General features: G+C 39.6%; 1 protein-coding gene across 1 annotated transcript in view; it reads right to left on the bottom strand.

Moving 5' to 3' along the window:
* CSMD1 (CUB and Sushi multiple domains 1) overlaps positions 1–23,094 on the bottom strand; it is a 4,035,193-nt gene that overhangs the window by 949,399 nt on the left and 3,062,700 nt on the right. Inside the window, 1 exon segment of the mRNA XM_029596871.1 lies at positions 1,597–1,713. Within this exon segment, the coding sequence (XP_029452731.1) occupies positions 1,597–1,713 (117 nt within the window).

Here is a 23,094-nt window from a genome sequence, read left to right as displayed (position 1 = left end):
TGTGACACATTGTTGAGTTTCATTTGAATGTTTAAATAAAAGATTTCCTGGACACTTTACTACTCAACCTCTCCTTAGGATATTTGACTTTGATTTAATGGTTTGTTCTTCCACCTCCTTTTCACACTTTCACAATTGCACTTCTAAGAATATAAGAACATGCCATACTGGGTCAGACCAAGGGTCCATCAAGCCTAGCATCCTGTTTCCAACAGTAGCCAATCCAGGCCATAAGAACCTGGCAAGTACCCAAAAACTAAGTCTATTCCATGTTACTGTTGCTAGTAATAGCAGTGGCTATTTTCTAAGTCAACTTAATTAACAGTAGGTAATGGACTTCTCCTCCAAGAACTTATCCAATCCTTTTTTAAACACAGCTACACTAACTGCACTAACTACATCCTCTGGCAACAAATTCCAGAGTATAAATGTGCATTGAGTGAAAAAGAACTTTCTCCAATTAGTTTTAAATGTGCCACATGCTAACTTCATGGAGTGCCCCCTAGTCTTTCTATTATCTGAAAGAGTAAATAACCGATTCACATTTACCTGTTCTAGATCTCTCATGATTTTAAACACCTCTATCATATCCCCCCTCAGCTGTTCCTTCTCCAAACTGAAAAGTCCTAACCTCTTTAGTCTTTCCTCAAAGGGGAGCTGTTCCATTCCCTTTATCATTTTTTGTCACCCTTCTTTGTACCTTCTCCATCGCAACTATATCTTTTTTGAGATGCAGCGACCAGAACTGTACACAATATTCAAGCTGCAGTCTCACCATGGAGTGATACAGAGGCAAAACCAATAACTCAGATTTTTACAAAGCTGATTTAACGCACCTTTATGACATTACAATAGATCTTCTTAATAATGACCTGAAAGAGGCTCTTTCTACTTCCATTAAGTGGATAAATTTATTTATTTAATTGATTTATATTTTGCCTTTCATACAGTTAAAAATAAATTATATTCAGATACTGTAGGTTTTGGTGTGGCTTAGGTTAAATCAATGAATACCTCAGGCCTGAAGCAGGATACCTTTGCCATGGGGTAGACTTAGAGAAAGATAAGACTAGAATTCTGAACTTCAGGTTGCGGGTTCCTCAAGGAAGATGAGGATATCCTCTCCTATGTGATTCATCCAGCTCATCAGAGAGATCATGAGGACTAAATAGCTGGAACTGGGTACAGCCACAATAGTATTATGGCATTCTAACATGGAAACATGGTGGAGGACTCAATACAAATCCTCCATTAAAAATCTCAGTTCAAGGCAGGCACAAACAGAGTGGGGGCTGTAAATAACAAACAACCTAGCATGAGTCCCATTGTGAGAAGACCAACACACCCATAGGTCATTAACTTGGCTTCACAATTTGTTTTGTTACAATAAAGCTATGACTATGATTTACAACAAACATGGTATGTTCAATGTCTAAGCGAGTTCTTGTGTGGGGGTGATGAGAAGAGAAGGTGACAGAACTTGTCATGGATACATACGTTAACATACAGTTGTAGAAATAAAGCATTATTTCCCTAGCCACTACATTAACTATGTATTCTAATAAAATAAATGAAGAACAGTGTTTAAATTCTTACCAAACTCCTGGGGTACAGTTATTGAATATTGACATGTCTGGTCAGAAGTATAATTATGTGGGTAATTTGGCGATAAAACTACACCATCTGATCCATTATATTGCCCTCCACAGGGAGCTGAAAACAAAACATATACAATGTGTTTACTATACATTTAACAGCATAATTAAAATGTAAATTACAGCATATATATTTGGAGAGTACATGATTATATTGCAATGTAACTGGAAAAGTATCAGGATTAAAAAATCATCTAATATCATGGAAAACTCAATTGTAACTTAATACCATTCTCTCATAATGATCTAACAATCAGAAAAATCAATTAAAGTTAGGGAAATAAAATAGTAATAACAAAAAATTTTAAAAGATTGTACTTTCAGAGGTATTTCTCTCTTTATTTCTATAAATTTGATATAGAACTCTTGGCTTCATCTTATGCTTTTTGGTAGTTAGGAAATTAAAGGTGGAAGACTCAAGAACCATGTCAGGAAATATTTTTTTTCATGGGAACTGTCATGGGTGTCTTGAATGTTATCCCGAAATGGGTGCAAAAACAGCAATGACTTCAAGAAGGGAAAAACACAAGAGAATCCTTGGTTGCAAAAAGCAGGATATAGTGGGGATAATTTACAAAGGGTCAAAGTAGCCTTTTACAAAATTGTCCATTCAGTATGTGGGTAAACTTATGCATGTATGACATGTTCATGTGCAAGTTTGCTTGGAATGAGCAAACATGCTTCCTAGGGTGGAGTTTGAACTTACAGTCATACATACATTATGGAATTTGACCATATATGCGTACATTCAGGAAATTTTGTGTGCACCAAATAGCAGGTATAACATCTATGGGTTAGTAGATATGACATCACAGTTAATATTCAAAGTGGACTTATGTGCATAAGGCCAGATGGAAAACTGATATAACTTATGTGCAAATTTGAGGCATAAGTTATATAGGAATGTTTGAAAATTACCCTCAGTAGAAGAATTACTTTGTAACTGGGTCTGACTAACAGGCTATAAATACAAAAAAGATAGAAATTTTATTGGAAATACAGTCACTCATGTCTGGAAAGCTATACATTCCTTGTGTTGATTAGGTTGTAGCAGCAGGCTGATGGTGAAGGTTACCATCTGGAAAAATCATAAGGAACTAAGAGACTGCATGCTTGGATAGCAGTTGTGCTGTTATTGGGTCTTTTTGGATCACTGTAGGATCTTATGTTTGCATAAGGAAAAGGAAAGATGAGATGTTGAGTGTGTCTGTAGGGGGCCATGAGTTATGGAATTCTGTCCCTCTAGATATATTAGGATGGAATCACATTATTTGACTTTTAGGAAAAGGATGAAAGCTTGGCTGTTCCAAGGGGAGGGGAAGGGGTGAGAATGGTCTGATTTATTTTCCTCTTATTCTGATGTTGGTAAGCTTGATGTTGAAGATTTTAATGATTTCATATTGTTTTTATATTTTTGTTAATGTATATTTGATTTGTTGAGCACCTTTGTGGTCAGCTTTTTGCTGAGTATACAGTATCTATATAAATGTCGGAAATAAATATATAAAAAAATAAATAAACAAAAAAGGGTATTTTGCATGCACAACTACCCAGGACAGTGGTGTACAATAGTGGAAGATGAGAAAAACTATTTTGAATAAGTAGTGATATCTGATAGTCAATCTCTGGGAAGGGCTCCATCAACAAAAGATCTAAGCAAGTGTCCATAAACTTACTTCCCATTTTGAGAATACCTCTTTTTGAACAAGCTAAAAGTGTGTGCAATAGGGAACTCAATATGTACTTTTGGCCAGGCAGAGGAGAGACATTTTCAGACAGGCCAATTTAACCAGGTAAATGGCATTGAAAATTAGAACATTAAAACAAATATTGTCCTCTATGAGGTCCAGGTTCAAAAACAATTTGCTGGATAACTTTTTATCTGTCTGCAATTTGGCTGGAAAAGTTAGGGGCATTCCTGGAGTATAATGGAGAGGAAATGAGTTAGCTGGATAACTTACCAAGCTAGCTCTTGTTGGACCATAGACCTGTCCTAAAGTTAGCCGGATAAACTTATCCGGCTAACTTTAGGATAGTTGGATATATTCAGTGGCACAGCCTTGCTGCTGAATATTTATAGGATAAGTTAGCCGGATAAATTTATCTGGCTAACTAGCTGAGCCCCAAAGCAACTAAATAGGGACCTCTATATATCTGCAACTATAACATCTTATGCTCTGATGTTGTACAGTCTCAGAAGTTAGGAAAGGTTGAGCATGGCTAAAGCTTCTGTCTGCTCTTATAGGCATCCTGTTGTACTTTCAGCAAGCATACAGATTTGAATCCGGATGACATGCTGAATTTCTGCAGAGATTTTGCAACCTAATTAGGATCAGAGAAATTGGTCCTCCGTTATCTGTTGCGTATGTTACTTGCTATAGACTGTATAGTGCCATGGATAAAAGCACTAAACAAAAGCATAAATATTTTGGATGTTATAATTTTTTCTTTGGATGTCCCCCTTTCCTAGAATCACAACTTCTTTTTTTTTTTTTTTAAATTTATCAATTTATTACAATTTAACAAAGAATACACTTTGTATGAAATACATTCCATGAGATATTAAAGGAAAAAAAAAAAAATTCAAGCAACAATAATAATTATTACATATTTCCAGAATACACTTAACATGATCCTGGATCCATATCATATCTCAGGAATTTACAACGGAAATATAAGAACATAAGAACATAAGAAAATGCCATACTGGGTCAGACCAAGGGTCCATCAAGCCCAGCATCCTGTTTCCAACAGTGGCCAATCCAGGCCATAAGAACCTGGCAAGTACCCAAAAACTAAGTCTATTCCATGTAACCATTGCTAATGGCAGTGGCTATTCTCTAAGTGAACTTAATAGCAGGTAATGGACTTCTCCTCCAAGAACTTATCCAATCCTTTTTTAAACACAGCTATACTAACTGCACGAACCACATTCTCTGGCAACAAATTCCAGAGTTTAATTGTGCGTTGAGTAAAAAAGAACTTTCTCCGATTAGTTTTAAATGTGCCCCATGCTAACTTCATGGAGTGTCCCCTAGTCCTTCTACTATCCGAAAGAGTAAATAACCGATTCACATCTACCCGTTCTAGACCTCTCATGATTTTAAACACCTCTATCATATCCCCCCTCAGTCGTCTCTTCTCCAAGCTGAAAAGTCCTAACCTCTTTAGTCTTTCCTCATAGGGGAGTTGTTCCATTCCCCTTATCATTTTGGTAGCCCTTCTCTGTACCTTCTCCATCGCAATTATATCTTTTTTGAGATGCGGCGACCAGAATTGTACACAGTATTCAAGGTGCGGTCTCACCATGGAGTGATACAGAGGCATTATGACATTTTCCGTTTTATTCATCATTCCTTTTCTAATAATTCCCAACATTCTGTTTGCTTTTTTGACTGCCGCAGCACACTGAACCGACAATTTCAATGTGTTATCCACTATGACACCTAGATCTCTTTCTTGGGTTGTAGCACCTAATATGGAACCCAACATCGTGTAATTATAGCATGGATTATTTTTCCCTATATGCATCACCTTGCACTTATCCACATTAAATTTCATCTGCCATTTGGATGCCCAATTTTCCAGTCTCACAAGGTCTTCCTGCAATTTATCACAATCTGCTTGTGATTTAACTACTCTGCACAATTTTGTGTCATCTGCAAATTTGATTATCTCACTCGTCGTATTTCTTTCCAGATCATTTATAAATATATTGAACAGTAAGGGTCCCAACACAGAACCCTGAGGTACTCCACTGTCCACTCCCTTCCACTGAGAAAATTGCCCATTTAATCCTACTCTCTGTTTCCTGTCTTTTAGCCAGGTAGGAAGGGGGGCATATTTACTTTAGAAGTGAGAAGATTTATATTTAAATCAACAAAGAAGATAACTTGGCGATACACTGCACTACATATTATAATTGACCTTCATTTGTAGGAGGTTGACTTTTGCTAAGTAGGAACTCCCTCAAATGCTCGGGGTTGAAAAATATATAGGTATTATTTGAAAATTTTAAGACACATCTGCATGGGTAGCGGAGTTGGAAATTTGCTCCCAAAGCCTGTGCCTCAGGTCTCATAGAAAGAAACATTTTACGATGTTGTTGAGTCGGTCTAGATAAATCAGGGTACATTCGAACACTTTGACCTTGATATAACACATTTATATTTTTAAAGTACGCTTTCATAATTAAACTAAAGTCTTGTTCCGAGTATAAAGTTACAAATAACACCGCTCTCTCTATTACTTCTAGCTCTGAATTTTCAAGGTATTGGGTTAAATTCAGGAAATCAGGCCTGTTCCCTTCAGCTGCAGGTATATTTCCAGTTCTTTGCACCAAAAAACTGATTTTTTTCACCTAATGTAGCATCTCCTGCTACACCACAAATTGTAGAGAAAACTTTCCAGTGGTACAGATATATACCCTAGAAACACTTGCTTTGTACCAGTATGCAGAGTGAGAACGAGGACTCCATACATGGTATGGCTCCAAGTGCCGAGTCTTTGAAATTAGCCATTGCATTCAGGGACTAGTAGTTCTGACTTCCATTTGCTGTCCCTTAGAAAAGATAGACTTCATGCCTTGGGATAAAACATTAAACAATTTCTTGACCTCTTACTAATATTCTGTGTATCCTTTTAGCTTGGCTGAGTATCTTCATTAGGACAGAGATTTCATCATACCTAGCCTGTCAGCTGTCAGCATATTGGCCATTTAAAATGGAAGTGCAGCACTCCCCCATTAGATGAAGTGTGTTCCCTAAGTGCCAGCATAGAGTTGGTATCTTCACAGAGGAGGTTCAAAGGAGAGCAGAGTAGAAGCTTTCTAGATAAGGACAAGCAGAGGAGTAGTGTACAGGGTGGTGTCAGAGATAAGGTATCCTACCCAGGAATGAATCTTGTAGTTTCTGTATGTATACACATACTGAGGCAACACTTTACAGAAAAGGTTCATTTCTAAGCCATCAACTAATTATGCTTTCAGTACCATACTATAGGTATGCAGAGTGTTTATTGGAGAGTTTGACTAAGGAACAGGAAACCTCTCAGTGATTACAAGTACATTATGGTAAATCCAATACAATACACAGCTTTTAACCCTGCCCAGAGACCCTGGGAGGACAGGAGGCCAATGGTGTTCTTTGGACCTCCTTATGTGCCTAAGCAGGGCTTAATTTGTAGATAAAATGAAAGTGGAACTGTGAAGCTAGGTGGGGGGAGTGGTCCAGGCCAAGTGTGACGTGTGATGGGTGCCGGCAGGCCTGTTTTGTGAACTCTCTCCCACAAACACATGCACTATTCCAAACACATACTTGAGCACACTCTTCTTCCTCCTTCACCCAGTGATCCTCCATCCTCAGCCCCTACCTGTACTCAACCTCTAGCTGTTCTTCACCCACCAGAACTGATTTGTACCATCAGCTCTGCTCCATTTCCTCAGGTCCTAGAAAACAGTTGGCAGAATACCATTCCAGATTGTTCTTTCAGAAATTAAACCCTGGGTGACAGAAACAAAAAATGCATTGAATTTGCACAAGTTTTAAACTTGGCAGCAGCAGCAGCAGCAGCAGCATAGTAGCCAAAGTTGAAACCTTTATGATTGGTATTACTACTTACAAATTTCAAATTGTGCTAATTCAATCCCCCCCCCCTTTTTTTTTTTTTTTTTAAATCTGTTCTGTAGGTTGTAGGATCACACTGTCACCTCCTGTTCTCTGCACAGTAGGATGGGAGGGGGAAAAACAAGAGGAGGGGAATGGCTGAATTAGGGAGCAGAATGGCTGCTCCATGTTCTGTCTTCTCCAGGCTCATCTCCCTCTTCCCTGCAGGCTGCCTGGAAACCTCTTCTATTCTGCCTTCTCTGGAAAGAAGTGGTGGAAATTAGTTCCAGGCAGTTCCCCCACAAATTAAGGCCTGACTATTGCTACTATTTATCATTTCTATATATTTATATAACCACCATACACAAATCCATGCATACTCACAATTCCCACTGGCTAGATATACCTTTCAGCCCCTTGCAGAATAATCGACCCACAAGAACAGTCCACAAAGGAACCTCGCATGTACCTTCTCTAAAAATAGCACATCTCTTCTCAACCAGAGACCGTGCCTTATCTATTGCAGGCCCTACACATTGGAATTCCTTGCCCACAGTGCTCCGCCTAGAAATTTGCCCAATCAAATTCAAAAAGAAACTTAAAACATGGCTGTTTCAACAGGCCTATCCGGATTAGCTCTTCTCCTCTCTCAGCCCCCTATGTCTTTTGCCTCTGACACCCCTTAGCTGAACGTACCATCCCCTAATACCCTACTTAGTCCGTGCTAAGTGCCATCTCTTCCTGTTAAGACGATGCATTGTTACTTCTATATTGTTATCTGTTGCATTTATACTTTTGTATTGTTACTTCTGCAGTTTGATCTGTTCTTCCAGTGCTTTGTTGTGTTGTCCCTTCCCCATCTCCTTGTTATGATGTACTTTCACTCCTATTGTTAAAATGTAAACCGACATGATGTTTCTTACTAATGCCGGTATAAAAAAGTTTATACATAAATAAATACATTCCTAATGTGCTACTGGATGTTCACAGCACTGTACAAATTCACATAAGAGACAGTCTCTTCTCAAAGGAACTTATAAGCTAGTCAAGACATACTTATATGACAAAGAGGGGTCCTCAGGAAACATGTTTTTCTTTTTTTTATAGAGTAGTGATTACGTTTTAAAAGCAGATTCAAAAATGTGAGAATTTAGACTGAATCTGAATATGACTAGAGAAGGAGAATGACACTAACTCAGGAAGTATACAGAGCAGGGTATGGATCCAGAAATTGGCAGTGGAGGAGAAGGGCAGAAGTACGAGCAACTTGCCTGAAGAACAGAGTTCTCGAGGAAGAGTAAAGCGAGAGAGAAAATTAGTAATGAGTAGCTGTAAAGTCAATGCTTGAGTAGGCTTTTCTTTTTTTACACCCCTTTCACTTCAAAAGACTCTTCCAGAATGAAATGCTCTAAACCCAAACAAACTCTGTTTTAGACATGGTGGTGGAAATGAAGGCAAAGCATGCCAGAAAGCATGAAGAAGTCTGGGAGAACAAAAGGGCAATGGAATATTCTTCTGATATTTCAGCAGCAGGTTCCATATGGTAACTGAACCTCACTTGTGATTTGTGGTTGGTAGATTCAGCAATGCAACCCATTCTGAATCATTTCAAGATCAGATTAATTCATTAGGAAAAATTAGGTCCTTCTCTGGAAAAGGTCTAGATAATAAAATTTCTATAGACAGAAAAAAATCAGACAAACACTTAGAGAAAGGAAGCTTTGAAACATTTTATCTCATATCACACATCAGATATAAATCAGCAAGAAGTGTAATATTAAAGAATACAGTATAAAGTTTTGAAGAAAGTAGAAAACAACATTTTGTTATATCTCTCAAAGTACAATTATTTTTCAGTTGTTCTTCAGGTAAAATTATTCCCCTAAAATGTCAAAAAGATGAACCTGAACATGGCAGACAGATACAAAGGAATTATTTTGTTATTTTTAGTGCTCATTCATGGCAAGTGAAAAACAAGTTTTCAGTCTAACAAAACCTTCATCTAGCCTTATAAAAGGCTTTTTTTTTTTTTTTTTAAATAAGACTGAAACCCTTTTTTTTCCCCATTTGACATTATGAACTAATATAAATAGCACACAACTTTACCCTCATCGCTTCTTTTTGAGATGCTATTAGTATAAGAAACACTTTTTTAGACTAGCATATGATGCCTAATGGTTGTCAATTTCAAAAATGCATTCTATAAAACAAAGTCTAAAGTCAGCATAAATGGATGACTAAGCTCAAATCCAAGTGACTATAATATGTAATACAGATAACTCACTAATTATAGCAGGTACTATATATAACAAAGATGTTCCTTGTCCCTTGTCGATGTGATTGAGTGGGATATATTTCCAAGTGGAAAGAAACTGTTTTTCATCTAATCTAGAATGAAATATCACATAGGTAATTGGCAAATAAAAGGTAGTCTGTCATATGACAAATAATGGTCCAGTATTGCAATTCAGCTCCATTCCTATAATAATCTTCACTAATCAAAAACTTGAGGCACCTGCAATTTTAGACTTGCCATGCAGAATTATACAGTGTACCCTTAGGGCAAAATTGAAAAGAAATATTCTTCTTTTCTAAAAAGTTATGGAAACTGCAGAGAAGTAGTTTAAAGTTTTCAACTTATATCTCATTTGCAATTGCTTTAAGTATTGCAAAGGTGTGATTCAGAGGTGATAAGTATGCTGATAATGTTCAGCAATTAACTACAGTCAAACAGAAACAGAAACAAAAACTAGTTCAGCAGATAAGGACTTAAATAAAACTCCTTCTTGTCTGTCCAGCTCCATTCCTGCTGTAGAGCTATAGACCTCAGTTGATCTCTGGCTTCCTCTCACTTTCTCAAAACCATTCATCCTCTGTACTTACCCATACTTTTTTTTAGTTCATTTACTGTTTCTGTCTTCCCTTCTACTCCCCAGGAGACCTTTTACATAAAGAAATATGTCCTTATAATGCTTCTGATTCTACCCCATTAAGGCCTTATACCAAGACCTCTTGTTCTAGGGCATTCTTTCCTCTGAATATGGAGAAGCAGCCTTGTGATTAGAGCAATAGGCTGCATACCAAGGAAAACAGTGTTCAACTGCTCACACACCTTGTGATCTTGGGCAACTCACTTCACAATCCATTGCCTCAGGTACAAGCTTGGGGCCTGATTTGCTTTCTTCCATTCTGTGGCTATGGGCAAAATGCTTAGTAAATGAGGTCCTTAAATTATAAGCTATCCAGGATAAATAAATACCTACAGTACCTGAATACAATCTGTTTTGAAGTGTCACAGAAGGCAGAATAAAAAATAAAAGTTTGCTTCTTCTGCGTTATGAATTTATTTGAATTTCTCTATCATATTTTCTCCCATTTCTCTTTTCCTTTAGGGTATACATGTTTTAGCAGCTTTTCTAAGGACTATCTCTATAGTCTGTATGGGGCCATGTAATAAGATACGCTGAAGCTGCCACAGGTTTGTGCACGCATATACATGTGTTTGTATGCGCGTTTTACCACACAGAGCCCTATATGGGGATGTAATTAAAGTTTTGTGCACACAAAAAAAGTGCTTAGAAACATGCTTACTGACCCGCAGTTTTTTCTGCATTTTTTCACGGATTAAGAAAGGTGGAAGGAAGGCAAAATGATTATTGGTATGGTTAAAAGGTGAGGTGAAAGAGGATATTTTAGCCAAAAAAACATCCTTCAAAAATTTGGATATTCAGATGGCATTTGAAAAAGTCCCTCATGAGAGGCTTCTAAGAAAACTAAAAAGTCATGGGATAGGAGCTGATGTCCTTACATGAAGTACAAACTGGATAAAAGACAGGAAACAGAGAGTTGGATTAAATGGTCAATTTTCTCAGTGGAAAAGGTAAAAAGAGGAGTGACTCAGGGATCAGTACTTGGACTGAGGTTTTCAATATATTTATAAATGATCTGGAAAGGAATATGATATGTGAAGTAATCAAATTTGCAGGTTTTACAAAATTATTCAGAGTAGTTAAATCACAAGTGGATTGTGACAAATTGCAGGAGGGCCTTTGAGACTGAAAGATTGGGCAGCCAAATGGAAGATGATATTTAATGCGGACAAGTTCTAAGTGCTGCATACAGAGAAAAATAACTACACAATAGGCCTCATTTACCAATATCGCATTGGTAACGCATTAAGGGGCGTTTCCCATGCAAATGAGGCTTTTTCGTGCAGTGGGAAAACTTCACATGCCGCAATGTTTTTGCCATTCGCGAATATCACAATGTTTCCCCGGTGTGTGAGAAAACACCCAAAGAATCATCGCAGTGCACGATATTTCCAGACAGTCTGTGTCAATATCCAAGAGAGGTTTATTGCAGTTCACGATGTGTGTGAGTGAGTGAGTGAGTGAGTGAGTGAGAGAGAGAGAGAGAGAGAGAGAGAGAGAGAGAGAGAGAGAGAGAGAGACTTGCTATAGTGTCTCTTCCCTAGACAGGTATTTGTATCCATATGAGAGGCCCACCTAGTAACTTGAGGTGGGGATTAGGTATTAGTGTAGGGGGTTGGGGGCCACTTTCACATTCAACATGAGACCTACGAACAGAACAGTGGTCTCTTGTGAAGATTTGATGGCCTTCGGAGTGGGGAAACTCACTCCAAGATGAGATTTGGACAATGTTCTCTCCACCTAGCTTGTTGTTGCCCAGGTAGAGTGTCCATCAAACTAGGTGGAGAGAACATTGCCCAAATCTCATCTTGGAGTGAGTTTCCCCACTCCGAAGGCCATCAAATCTTCACAAGAGACCACTGTTCTGTTCGTACGTCTCACGTTGAATGTGAAAGTGGCCCCCAACCCCCTACACTAATACCTAATCCCCACCTCGAGTTACTAGGTGGGCCTCTCATAGGGATACAAATACCTGTCTAGGGAAGAGACACTATAGCAAGGTGCTCTCTCTCTCTCTCTCTCTCTCTCTCTCTCTCTCTCTCTCTCTCTCTCTCTCTCTCTCTCTCTCTCTCTCTCTCTCTCTCTCTCTCTCTCTCTCTCTCTCTCTCTCTCTCACACACACACACACACACACACACACGAATTGTTGTGGACCGCGATAAACCTTTACTGGCCTCTAGCACACAATGTAACACGAATGAAAGGGTTGTAGCTATTAGCCACGATAGGAACTATGGCTGTTTCGCGGCACACGATAACTGTTTCCCGCTTTACATATGCTCCGCTCCAACTCTGCCCCCTGAATACAAAATGGCAAATTGCGTTAACGGCTGTTAGCACGATTTGCAAATTTATCTCCTGCGGTAACTCCTTGGAAAATGACCCCCAATGTTAGGTTTCTTGTTAGGAGTTACCACCCAGGAAAAAGATCTAGGTATCTTAGTGGATGATACATTGAAATTGTCAACTTAGTGTGCTGCCACTGTCAAAAAAGCAAACTGAATTTTCAGAATTAATAGGAAGAGAATGGTGAATAAAATGGAAAATGTCATAATGCATCTGAATTGCTCCATGGTGAGACCACACCTTGAGTACTGTATACAATTCTGGTCACTGCATCTCAAAAAAGATATAGTTGTACTGGAGAAGGTACAGAGAAGGGCTTCTAATATGATAAAGGAGATGGAAATGCTACAGAGGTTAGGGCTGTTCCGTTTGGAGAGGAGACGGATGAGGGGGGATATGATAGAGGACTTTAAAATCAAGAGAGGTCTAGATGTGAATCGGTTATTTACTCTTTTGGGTAGATGTGAATTGGTTATTTACTCTTTCCTGTAATAGAAGGACTAGGGGGGGGGGGGGGTACTCCATGAATTTAGCAAGTAGCACAATTAAAACCAATCAAAGAAAGTTCTTTTTCACTCAATGCACAATTAAGATCTGGAATTTGTTGCCAGAGGATGTGGTTAGTGCAGTTAGTGTAGATGAGTTTAAAAAAGGTTTGGATAAGTTCTTGGAGGAAAAGTCCATTAACTGCTGTTAATCCAGTTGACTTAGGGAATAGCCACTGCTATTACTGGCATCAGTAGCATGGGATCTATTTAGTATTTGGGTACTTGCTAGTCACTTGTAGCCTGATTTGACCAATGTTGGAAACAGGATGCTGGGCTTGATTGACCCTTGGTCTGACACACTGTGGCAATTTCTTATGTTCTTAGTGCATGCTAATGGCATTCAAAGGAGGTGATTACCTATTCATAGGCAATGCAGGGAGCCACAGAAATGCAGGTGCATGTTCTTTAATGAAGGTTTTTTACCGCTACAGTCAGGGTATGAGTTAAGTGATAGCGCTGACTTGGGGGCTGTTTTATTCCATTGCTTGCATTGGTGAAGTGTGGTTGTGTGTCCGTGCAACTCTGATGTTATTACTATGGAGATTTCTGGTTGGGTCCAGTTGTTTTTGATGCTGTGGTATATCCTACCGGTTAATCAGAGGAAGAGAGCAGCAGAAGGTTTGGCAGTTGACAGAGGTCATGGTAGGAGAGAGAGCAGGCAGAGAGGAGGGACTGTGAGGAGCAGGCTGTTCTGGCTAGGTTTGTGCTTAGTTGGCACCTTTCTGGGCACTTCAGCATCCAGATTGGTGATTACCTAGGTGCCTTTCTGGGCACCCGATCATCGAGATTCATGCCAATCATGGTGCCTGAGCAGCCAGATTCATTATTAGCTAGGCGCTTTTCTGGGCGCACAAGAGTCCAGATTGGTGATTACCTAGGTGCCTTTCTGGGCACCCAATCATCCAGATTCATGGCCAGCTGAGCACCTACCTCGCTGCCAAGTCAGTGTGAATTATCACCCATGAAAATATTTGCCATTTTTTCTGCAGCACATAAGTATTCAAAATATTAAAATTACATTCCAGGGTCATACTTTCACAGAATAGGGAGAAGCGTTCACTCCCTCGCTTTTCTGCGTGGCTTATCGGCACGGCTTTTCAGCACGGATGCAGCTGCTTATTATATAGGGCCCTACCGAGCTTAGGTATGCGCATTTCTTCATGAGTGTGCAGATTTCTGTGGGCCAATCATTTGCATTATTTTTTTTTTATATCCCGTGGAAGTGCCAGCTTTAGCTGCATGTGGTCATCAATACCCGTACTCATAACTAGCGCATGTTTTGCCACTTCTTATTGCATAAGCCCCTACATCCTTTTGGAGGTATGGCAGAATGAGACAAAATATTCTAGGTGAAATCTCACCAATAACCTATACAGAGTCCTCATCACTTCCTCTTTTCTGCTGGATATAATTCTTTCTATGCATACTAGCATACCTCTGGCTCTGGCACCAGTTTATCATGTTGTTTTATTGCCTCAAGACTATTAAACATGTTCACCATGAGGTCTATCACACTCTCCATCATGTACCACTCCCTCAGATATATGCAACCAAAATGCATGATTCTGCTCTCCTTCGCATTGAATCTTAACTGCCAAGCACTTGCCCATACTTCAAACTTTCTTAGATCACACTTCATTCTGTCTACTCCCTCAGGCAATGATAATTTTCTAAAAAAAAAAAAAAATACCAGGTCAGAGCCAGCATTGGCCCCCACCTTCCACTCCAACTACTATGGGGAAATAGAAGTATTCTGCTGCAGTTCAGAAAGGTACCAGGTTGGTAACAAAAGTTTTCAGGTTGGTGACCTGGCAGAAAATCAATACTGCTGACACACTTTATGGTCCAAGATGGCACACTAGCGTTCTGGCAGTGAGCGTTACCTTCAGTGCTTTTTTTCCCTTCTGGATGCTGCATTCTGCCCGAGGGCGAGAGAGTAGGTTGGCTCAGCTGCTCTCTCTTGAAATCCCTGCAACCAGCTCAATGGACACTCACGTCCGAAGGGGAGCTTTAGCTCTGGGAGTCAGCTCACTGGAGGAGAGTCGGGGGGAAGTTGAGCCTGACCCTCTCCCTGAGCTATCGGCATCTCTGTCCCCAGAGGAGTGGACTGCCCCTGCTAACCCAGCAGAGGTCCGTGTGCATGCCCTGCAACGAGTTAGAGAGCCAATGAAGGATGCAGGCAGTGACTGATTGACTCATGAGCCTGGGGGACTGCAGGAGGGCACCTCAGCATCACAGAGGATCTTCGAGGAAGCAGGGGAAGTTGCTAATGGTGCTGCTTTGCAACCAGTTTGAGGAGGCCAGACTGAGATTCCACAATTGTAGCCTTTGGAGCTGGTAAGACCAGCTATGTTCATCTTGGAGGTAATTTGGGAAGCAATTCAAACTTTGAATACCAATATTATTGCTCAAATAAACCCTCTCTTTGAGAGTGTTAAAAATTTGGACTATCGATTAAATAGTGTGGAGAAAAAGTCTAGGGAAAACAAGAAACTTTTGGAATAATTTAAAACAAGATCTAAAAGCTCTTTAGATTTACAACAAGCAATGAGTAAGGAAAATCAGGTTCTTCAATTTAAATTAGAAAATATGAAAAACCAAATAAGGGGAAGAAATCTTTGGTGTATTAATTTTCCCAAATTACCGCATGTTCTTCCTAAAGACATGTGGAAAAGGTATTTAATGGAAATACTTAAGGTTTCTGAACAGACCCTTCCCTTAATTTCAAGGGTATATTATATCCCACCTTTCAAGAAAAGCTCTCCTGATTAGGATGAGATGCAAGTTCTCTCTCCAATAGAAACATCCAAACTGGATATTACAACAATATTGGAAACATCTGAAGAAAATTTGGTTACACCAGCCACATTAATTGTTTCTTTTCTGCTTGAGTCGGACAGAGAATACGTTCTTAAGAAATATTTTAAAGATCATATGGAGCCCTTTCTAAAAAATAGAGTTAAAATTGTTCCTGATTTGACCAGGTCCACACAGATGAGAATGCATCAGTTTCTTTTGATGAAATCTAGGGTCCTGGAACTGGGAGCCTTTTTCTTACTCAAATTCCCATGCAAATTTGTGGTTAAAATGTCAGGGGCTTCATATATTTTCAATCAACCCTCTCAATTGTCTTCTTTTCTATCTAATAAATTAGGAATGCAGCCTTGTTCCTCACCTGTTTCAACATGTTGAGCACATGTATTAGCAACTAGTCCTCATAATTTATGAACTAACCCATGAGCTAGTTTTTCCTGGTAGTAAGAATTGTATGTGTTATTCCACTGAGGATTGTTATTGGACCCTCATATTTGTGGACTCAAGAAGCATATTTAACAATTAATATTCATGATTTATTTTTCTTTTTTCCTAACATTTGTGATTTTCTTGGTTATATGCATTGTTTTTCAAGATACTCTTGAAATAATATTTGTGTTAATTTATAAATAAAAATTAAAAAAAGAAAGAAAAGAAAATCAATACTGCTCTCAGGAGTTGTTCACTTTGATGAAGATGTTAATGTTATCCAAAATAAAAATGTATAATTGTATGTAAAGATTCGATTTTGAATACAGAGGATGCTCAGTCTTCTATACCACTGTCTCAGAGCTGTCACAAACAGGGGCACACATTCAGAATCAGGGCTAACTCCTAGTCTTCTCACTATCTACTTGAAATGTAAACCCTCTTTGTTGGAGGGGGAGGGGAGGCAACCTTGAGAATTTTGTATCTTGTGGCCTACAAATTTCAAACAAAGAACAGTGGACACTGTGATGGTGTTCCATTTTGTGGCAAGTGAAACCTCTTTTTTTTTATTGATTCTGATCTATGAACAGTAATGCAAGCTTCGATAGTCTCATCTATTGATTACTTATACATTGGTTATCCACAGCCTACATTAAAACACTTCAGCTGGTACAAAACGCAGCTGCACACTTTGTTACCAGAACTCCTAATGGTGAACATATTACACAAGGGATCTTCACTGATTTCATGGAAAGTGAATTTTAAGATTATTTTACTTTATTTTTAGTGCTTTGCATGGGTTAGTTTTGAAACGTTTTAATTCTGTACTGAAACTTTATCAGTCATCTTGAGCTTTAAGTGTCATCACTTAAGCAGATACATGTAAGTTACCCACATGCATTCTGTTAAGGGTATAAATGCCTACACATGCAGGTTACCCCATTGCAGAAATGTTACACCATCCCTTTTGTTATGCCTTTAGGGATCCACAGTGTTTGTCCCATGCCCTTTTAAATTCATTAACTGTTCTCCTCCTTTTCTAGGAGAGCATTTCAGGCATCCACTCCATTAAGAAATAGTTCCTGATATTGGTTCTGAGTATTCTGTACTGGAGTTTCATATCTTGACCCCTAGTTCTACTGTTTCCTTTCCAGGGGAAAAGGTTTCACATTTGTGCATCATTAATACCTCTCAGGTATCTAAAAGTCTGTATCATATCTCCCCTAAAACATCATCTGCAAAGGCTGCTGTTTTGAATTCCTGCTTACTGATCATGAACCCACTAATTTGAGGATGATCTGTAATTTTCCTAAGGAAAGAGTCAATTGAAAGGATGTACAAAACAAGAGATAAAGGACAGCCTTGATGGACCCCCCTTCAAATAGACAAGATTATTCACTGGGATATTTAAAACAGGTGTTTTATATAGAAGGGAAATAAATTCCAGAATGGGACCCCAAAAGTCAAACCTCCTCAAAGCTGAAAACATATAGCCTCAAGACACTCTATCAAAGGCTTTTACTGAATCAAAACCAATAGGTAGAGTGTGCATGTGGGATGCTCTGCACATTGTCATAGCGGTAAGCAATTTAATAAAATGGGAGCCTGCATCCCAATTCTTAACAAACCCTACTTGGTGAGGTGAGATTAATGTAGGCATTATCTTACTCATACATTCAGAAATGACATGGGCAAAAATGTTTAGATCTCAATTTAACAGAGAGATAGGTCTGTATGAGGAGGCAAACTTGGGATCCTTCCCTGGCTTTGCAAGAATAGTAATAAAATCCCTTTTAAAACCCATGGGAAAGGTTTGCTTGTGAAAGGCATCCATATAGAACTGACACAGAGGGACCACAAGTTGAGGGCACAACATTTTATATAAATCAGATGTGAAGCTATCAGGACCTGGGGCGTTGTGAGGTTTGCTGGTCTTAATCACCCCCATGATCTTAGAGCTCCTGATGGGGCTATTGAGAAACTCTAGTTGCAATTCAGAGAGTTGTGACAGGGTAATGAGCTGAAAGAAGGCTTCCTCCTCCTGTGTACCCACTTTTCTATCTTCTGAATACAGCTTCTCATAGAAGTCTCTTAAAATGTCTCCTATCTCTTTGCTAGTTGTAACACTATGCCTAGCCTTGGATTTCAGACTCTCTATAAAGGTTTTCCTTTCCTTGAATTTATCAAGTCCTGCCAGAAACTTGCCTTATTTGTCGCCAAATCGGAAAAAGTTATGTTCCAAACACTATAAAGATTTTTGAGCTCACAAATGCAGATAAGAATTCAGAGCAGTGAGGACAGCTCGATAACGCTCTTTTGTAATATGGGTAACTTGACTAGCTAACTCTATTTCCGCCTGCTGCAGCTGGTGTTCTAGCTCTAATATGGCCAGTCTTATTTAATTTCTTGTTTCTGTTAATGCCATATGAAATAATTTCCCCCCTTAATAAAGATTTGCCGGCCTCCCATAATAATTTAGGGTTATTTTTGTGCTGCTAGTTTTGCTGTTCATATTCCCCCCATTTTCTCAATAGAAAGGATTGAAAATTTTTATCATTTGACAGATATCCAGGCCAAAAAGTATACCGGTCAACTGACCATATAATATCTACCCATATCGAGACATGATCAGCAACTGCAAATGTACCAATTTCAGCATTGTCAATTTTTGCAAAGAGAGCCTGTGAGACCAGGATATAATCAATTCTCAACACTGTCATATGTGCTCAAGAGACATGCATATATTCCCTAATCTCAGGGTCTAACACTCGCCAGGCATCTATCAATTGCAGTTGCTGAAATAGGAAAACAATACCTTTACCTATTTTCACCTGAAAGCCTTGGGGGTCAGATGTTTTGTCTAAGTGTGCATCATGCACACAATTATAATTACCGGGCATTATCAACTGATCTTGTAAACAGGCCAGTAGCTGGGTAACCAGACTAACAAAGAAAGAATGGCTATAAGCATTTGTAAGACTTTGTTACCTGTTTTGCCTATGACAATAAGAAAATGACCTTTGGAGTCTTTATCTCTTGCAACATCTGAAACAGAGTTTTTAATGAATTAAAATCACCACACTGCCTTTTTTCTCATTTGCTGGGGTAAAAAAAAGTTTTAGCTCATTCCCTTTTGAATTCCTTGCTTTCAATTTTAGACAAGTGGATTTGTTGGAGGAATACAATATTAACTTTATGTTTCTGGAGGGCATGAAAAACCTTTTTCTGATTAATGGGGAAACCCATCCAATCTGTTTTCCAAGAAATTACCTGCACTTTAGCCCCCATTCATTAACTAAAGAGAAAGAAATAGTACACAGCAAAAATCTCCAGAGAACTGCAGGAGGCACCCAGCTATGCCTCCCACATGTACAAATTTAGACACGAGATGTAAAACTAGAAAGGGTCGAGTAGAATGCAATCATAAGCATACAATAAAGAACAATATGCAGGGCAATCAATGTACAACTCTCCTGCAATAACAAAGCACATTAATATCAGCAATCAAAGAAAACTGTGAGAGGGCCTTCCAATGAAAATAAAAACTCTGCAATTGCACCTGTTGAAAACACCTTCCCTTCCCAAACCACCCTACCCCCACCTCTCTCCCCAAGAAAGCTCCAACGCATAATTCCATTGAGGACCAGAAAACAGTGTCAACTATATATGTGACTAGTTGATACATTCCCACTAAACCAAACCACCCAAATACCCAAATCTATCCAACACTGGAAAAGATAAAAAATACAGAACATAGAACTGGCATGATGGAAGGAAATAAAGGAAAATGGGACAGTTAATGGTATCTCTGTCCCAGTACTGTTAAAATAAAGGCCTCAATTGATGTAACAAGCAATCACACTGTCTGAAGTGGGGTAGCACTCACTGTTCTGTACCAAAATTGGAATGAGGAAGGTAAGCCAACTCTGTAAATGCAGAATTCAAAAGTGATGTTTAGACCGCTATCACCATGGCAGCATATCACGAATGTTACCCCCATCACTCGTCGGCCACAAAATGGAGTAAAGGAAATGATGAAGCAATGTTCAATGTTGACTGAGTCATTTATTCAGGTTCTCAAGAAATTTTTCTGATTCAGCATGGGGATCAAAAAAGCATGACTTTCCCCTTGACCCAGATCTGAAACACGAACCGATCCTGAAATTTTAAATCTGTGATTTCTTTCGCAGCTTGCAGTATTGATTGCCGTGAGAAAAGTTCAATTATATTTGTAATGACCACTCTAGGCCACAAATCTGTGTCCCTATGAGCACCCAATCTGTAAGTGCACTCGATTTCCAATACACCAAGCAAGTCTGGTAAATTTAGTGTGGTAGAAATCCAGTTGAGGAGCACTTTCCACAAATCCCTATCATCCATGGTTTCTGGGATACCAAGAAACCTGAGATTAGACCTCCAATACCTGTTTTATAAGTCCTTGAGTTTGTTGGCCTGCTCCACCATGCTTTTCTGTAAAGCAAGCACTTTACTCATAAGGCCTAGGACATCATCCTCCATAAGGGAGATAAGGCCCTCAGCCTGATCAATACGCGGGTGGAATTCTGACATGGTTGCTTTTAATTCTATTTGCTCCAAAATTCCACTGAACTTTTTATCCAGAGCAGAACAGACCGCCTTTTTAATTTAAGCAAGTATTACCTTCGCCGTTAGCAGAGCCTCCATAAGTCTAGTGTGGTTGCCATCTTTACTTCTGTGCCACATGGTTTTTCTCTCTCTTTTCTCCCGGGCTTAGCAGATTTAATAGAGGTTGATTTCTGCATGAATCGAATTATGGACATAAGCTCGATTCAGAAAGTGTTTCGGAGCAGGTGAGATGTCGTTGGGAATTAAGTAGCCGATAATTGCAGGAACATGGCACCCTGAGCCTAGAGAGAAAGCATCCTCCCTGGCTCACCAATCACGTGATCCCCATAAAAATAATTTTTTATTAACATGTTTAGGTTTATTTGAAATTGATCATATACTTGACCTTATTATTTGATGAAATATTGTTTTAGGGAATTAGTTTTCTGTTTAGGCCAATATATTTTTTTCTCTACTGAGTCAGACTTCAATTACCACCAATTTGACTGAGAAAAGGTAACATCAGGACATGCTAAAGATATAAAATTCCTAGATGGAATAAATGAATGCTTCATGGAGCAATTATACCACTAGATTCAACAAAAAGAGAGAGAGAGATCATTTATGAGGTCTTCATAGTAGTCAAATATTTATATCTCTATAGGAGGGCCAGCTAATAGCTTGAGGTGAGCTGTTGGTTGTGCTCTAGGGTTTGGGGGCCAGTTTTACATGCAGAGTGAGATGTACGAACAGCAGAGTACACCTCAGTGAAGATTTGACGTCATCTGGAGTTCTCTCAACCTAGCTTGATGGACTCTATAACAGGGTACTATCAAGCTAGGGTGAGAGAATATAGTAGAAATCTTAACTTTGTAAGACTTTCCTCTCTCCAAATGATGTCAAATCTTCACCAATGTGACTGTGCTGTTTATCTCTCTCTCTCTAATAGATCTAATTCTTAAAGGAATGCAGGATTGGTGCAAGAGATAACAATAGTAGGGCCACATAGCAATAGTGATCATAACATGATCAAATTTGAATTAATGACTCGAAGGGGGACCATACGTAAATCTACAGCTCTAACACTAAACTTTCAAAAGGGAAACTTTGATAAAATGTGGAAAATAGTTAGAAAAATAGGTAAAGGTACAAAAGTTAAGAGTGTACAACAGGTATGTACATTGTTTAAAAATGCCATCTTAGAAGTGTAATAAATATATATTCCATGCATTAAGACATGTGGAAGGATGGCCAAACGATTGCTAAAAGGTGAGGTGAAAGAGGCTTATTTATCCAAAAGAACTTTCTTTGAAAATTGGAAGAAGGCTCCATCTAAAGAAAATAGGAAAATCATAAGCTTTGGCAAGTTAAATGTAAAACATTGTTAAGACTGTTGTGAGTGAACTGTTTAGTGTACCCTTGGGCCGACCTGTGAGAGACTGAGGAGAGGTTTACTATAGTCTCTGGTGAGTGACAGGTGAGGCTGATACCAGGCAGGAGTTGGACGAGAGCTTCACCCTGGAAGCCGGTACTCCCCCGGGAGGAGCCCGTAGGAGTCCAGCCACTGGGACTTAGGCTATTCACCCTGGAAGCCGGTACTCCCCCGGGAGGAGCCCGTAGAAGCCCGGCCGCTGGGACTTAGGAGATCACGGAAGCTGGAGCAGGCAGGCAGGGATCAGGAGACAGGCAGGAACTGAAGCAGGACTGGCTACTGGAACCAGACAGGAACTGAAGCAGGACTGGCTACTGGAATCAGACAGGAGCTGAAGCAGGACTGGCTACTGGAACCTGGAACCAAGCTGGAACTGAAGCAGAGCAGGTTACAACAAGCAAGCCAGACAAGAGCAAGACTTGGGCACGTAGCGAAGCAAGTCTCAGGCAGGAACAGAGTCGTTAACGCAATAGCGCACTCCGGGGCATGGAGCAATAGAGGACCGCAAGATACCCCGTTGCAAGGCAAAGTCCAGGGCTCCGCGGCGGCCTTACATAGGCCGCGGCGTCTGACATCATCGATAGGGCGAAGCTTACAATGGCGGGAAACGGCCTTCATAAGCATGGGTTGTGTGTGCGCGCGCGCGCGCTTAGGGAGAAGGCGTCCAGGCAGGGCTTCTCGGGGGCTGCCCCCCCTCGGGGATGCCGTGAAACAGGCCGCAGACCCTCAGAGACGGGCCGGGACCAAGGAGGT

The sequence above is a fragment of the Rhinatrema bivittatum genome, chromosome 3 (genome assembly GCF_901001135.1).
Source record: "Rhinatrema bivittatum chromosome 3, aRhiBiv1.1, whole genome shotgun sequence".
Classification (NCBI taxonomy): Eukaryota; Metazoa; Chordata; class Amphibia; order Gymnophiona; family Rhinatrematidae; genus Rhinatrema; species Rhinatrema bivittatum.
This window is presented reverse-complemented; position numbering and strand designations above follow the sequence as displayed.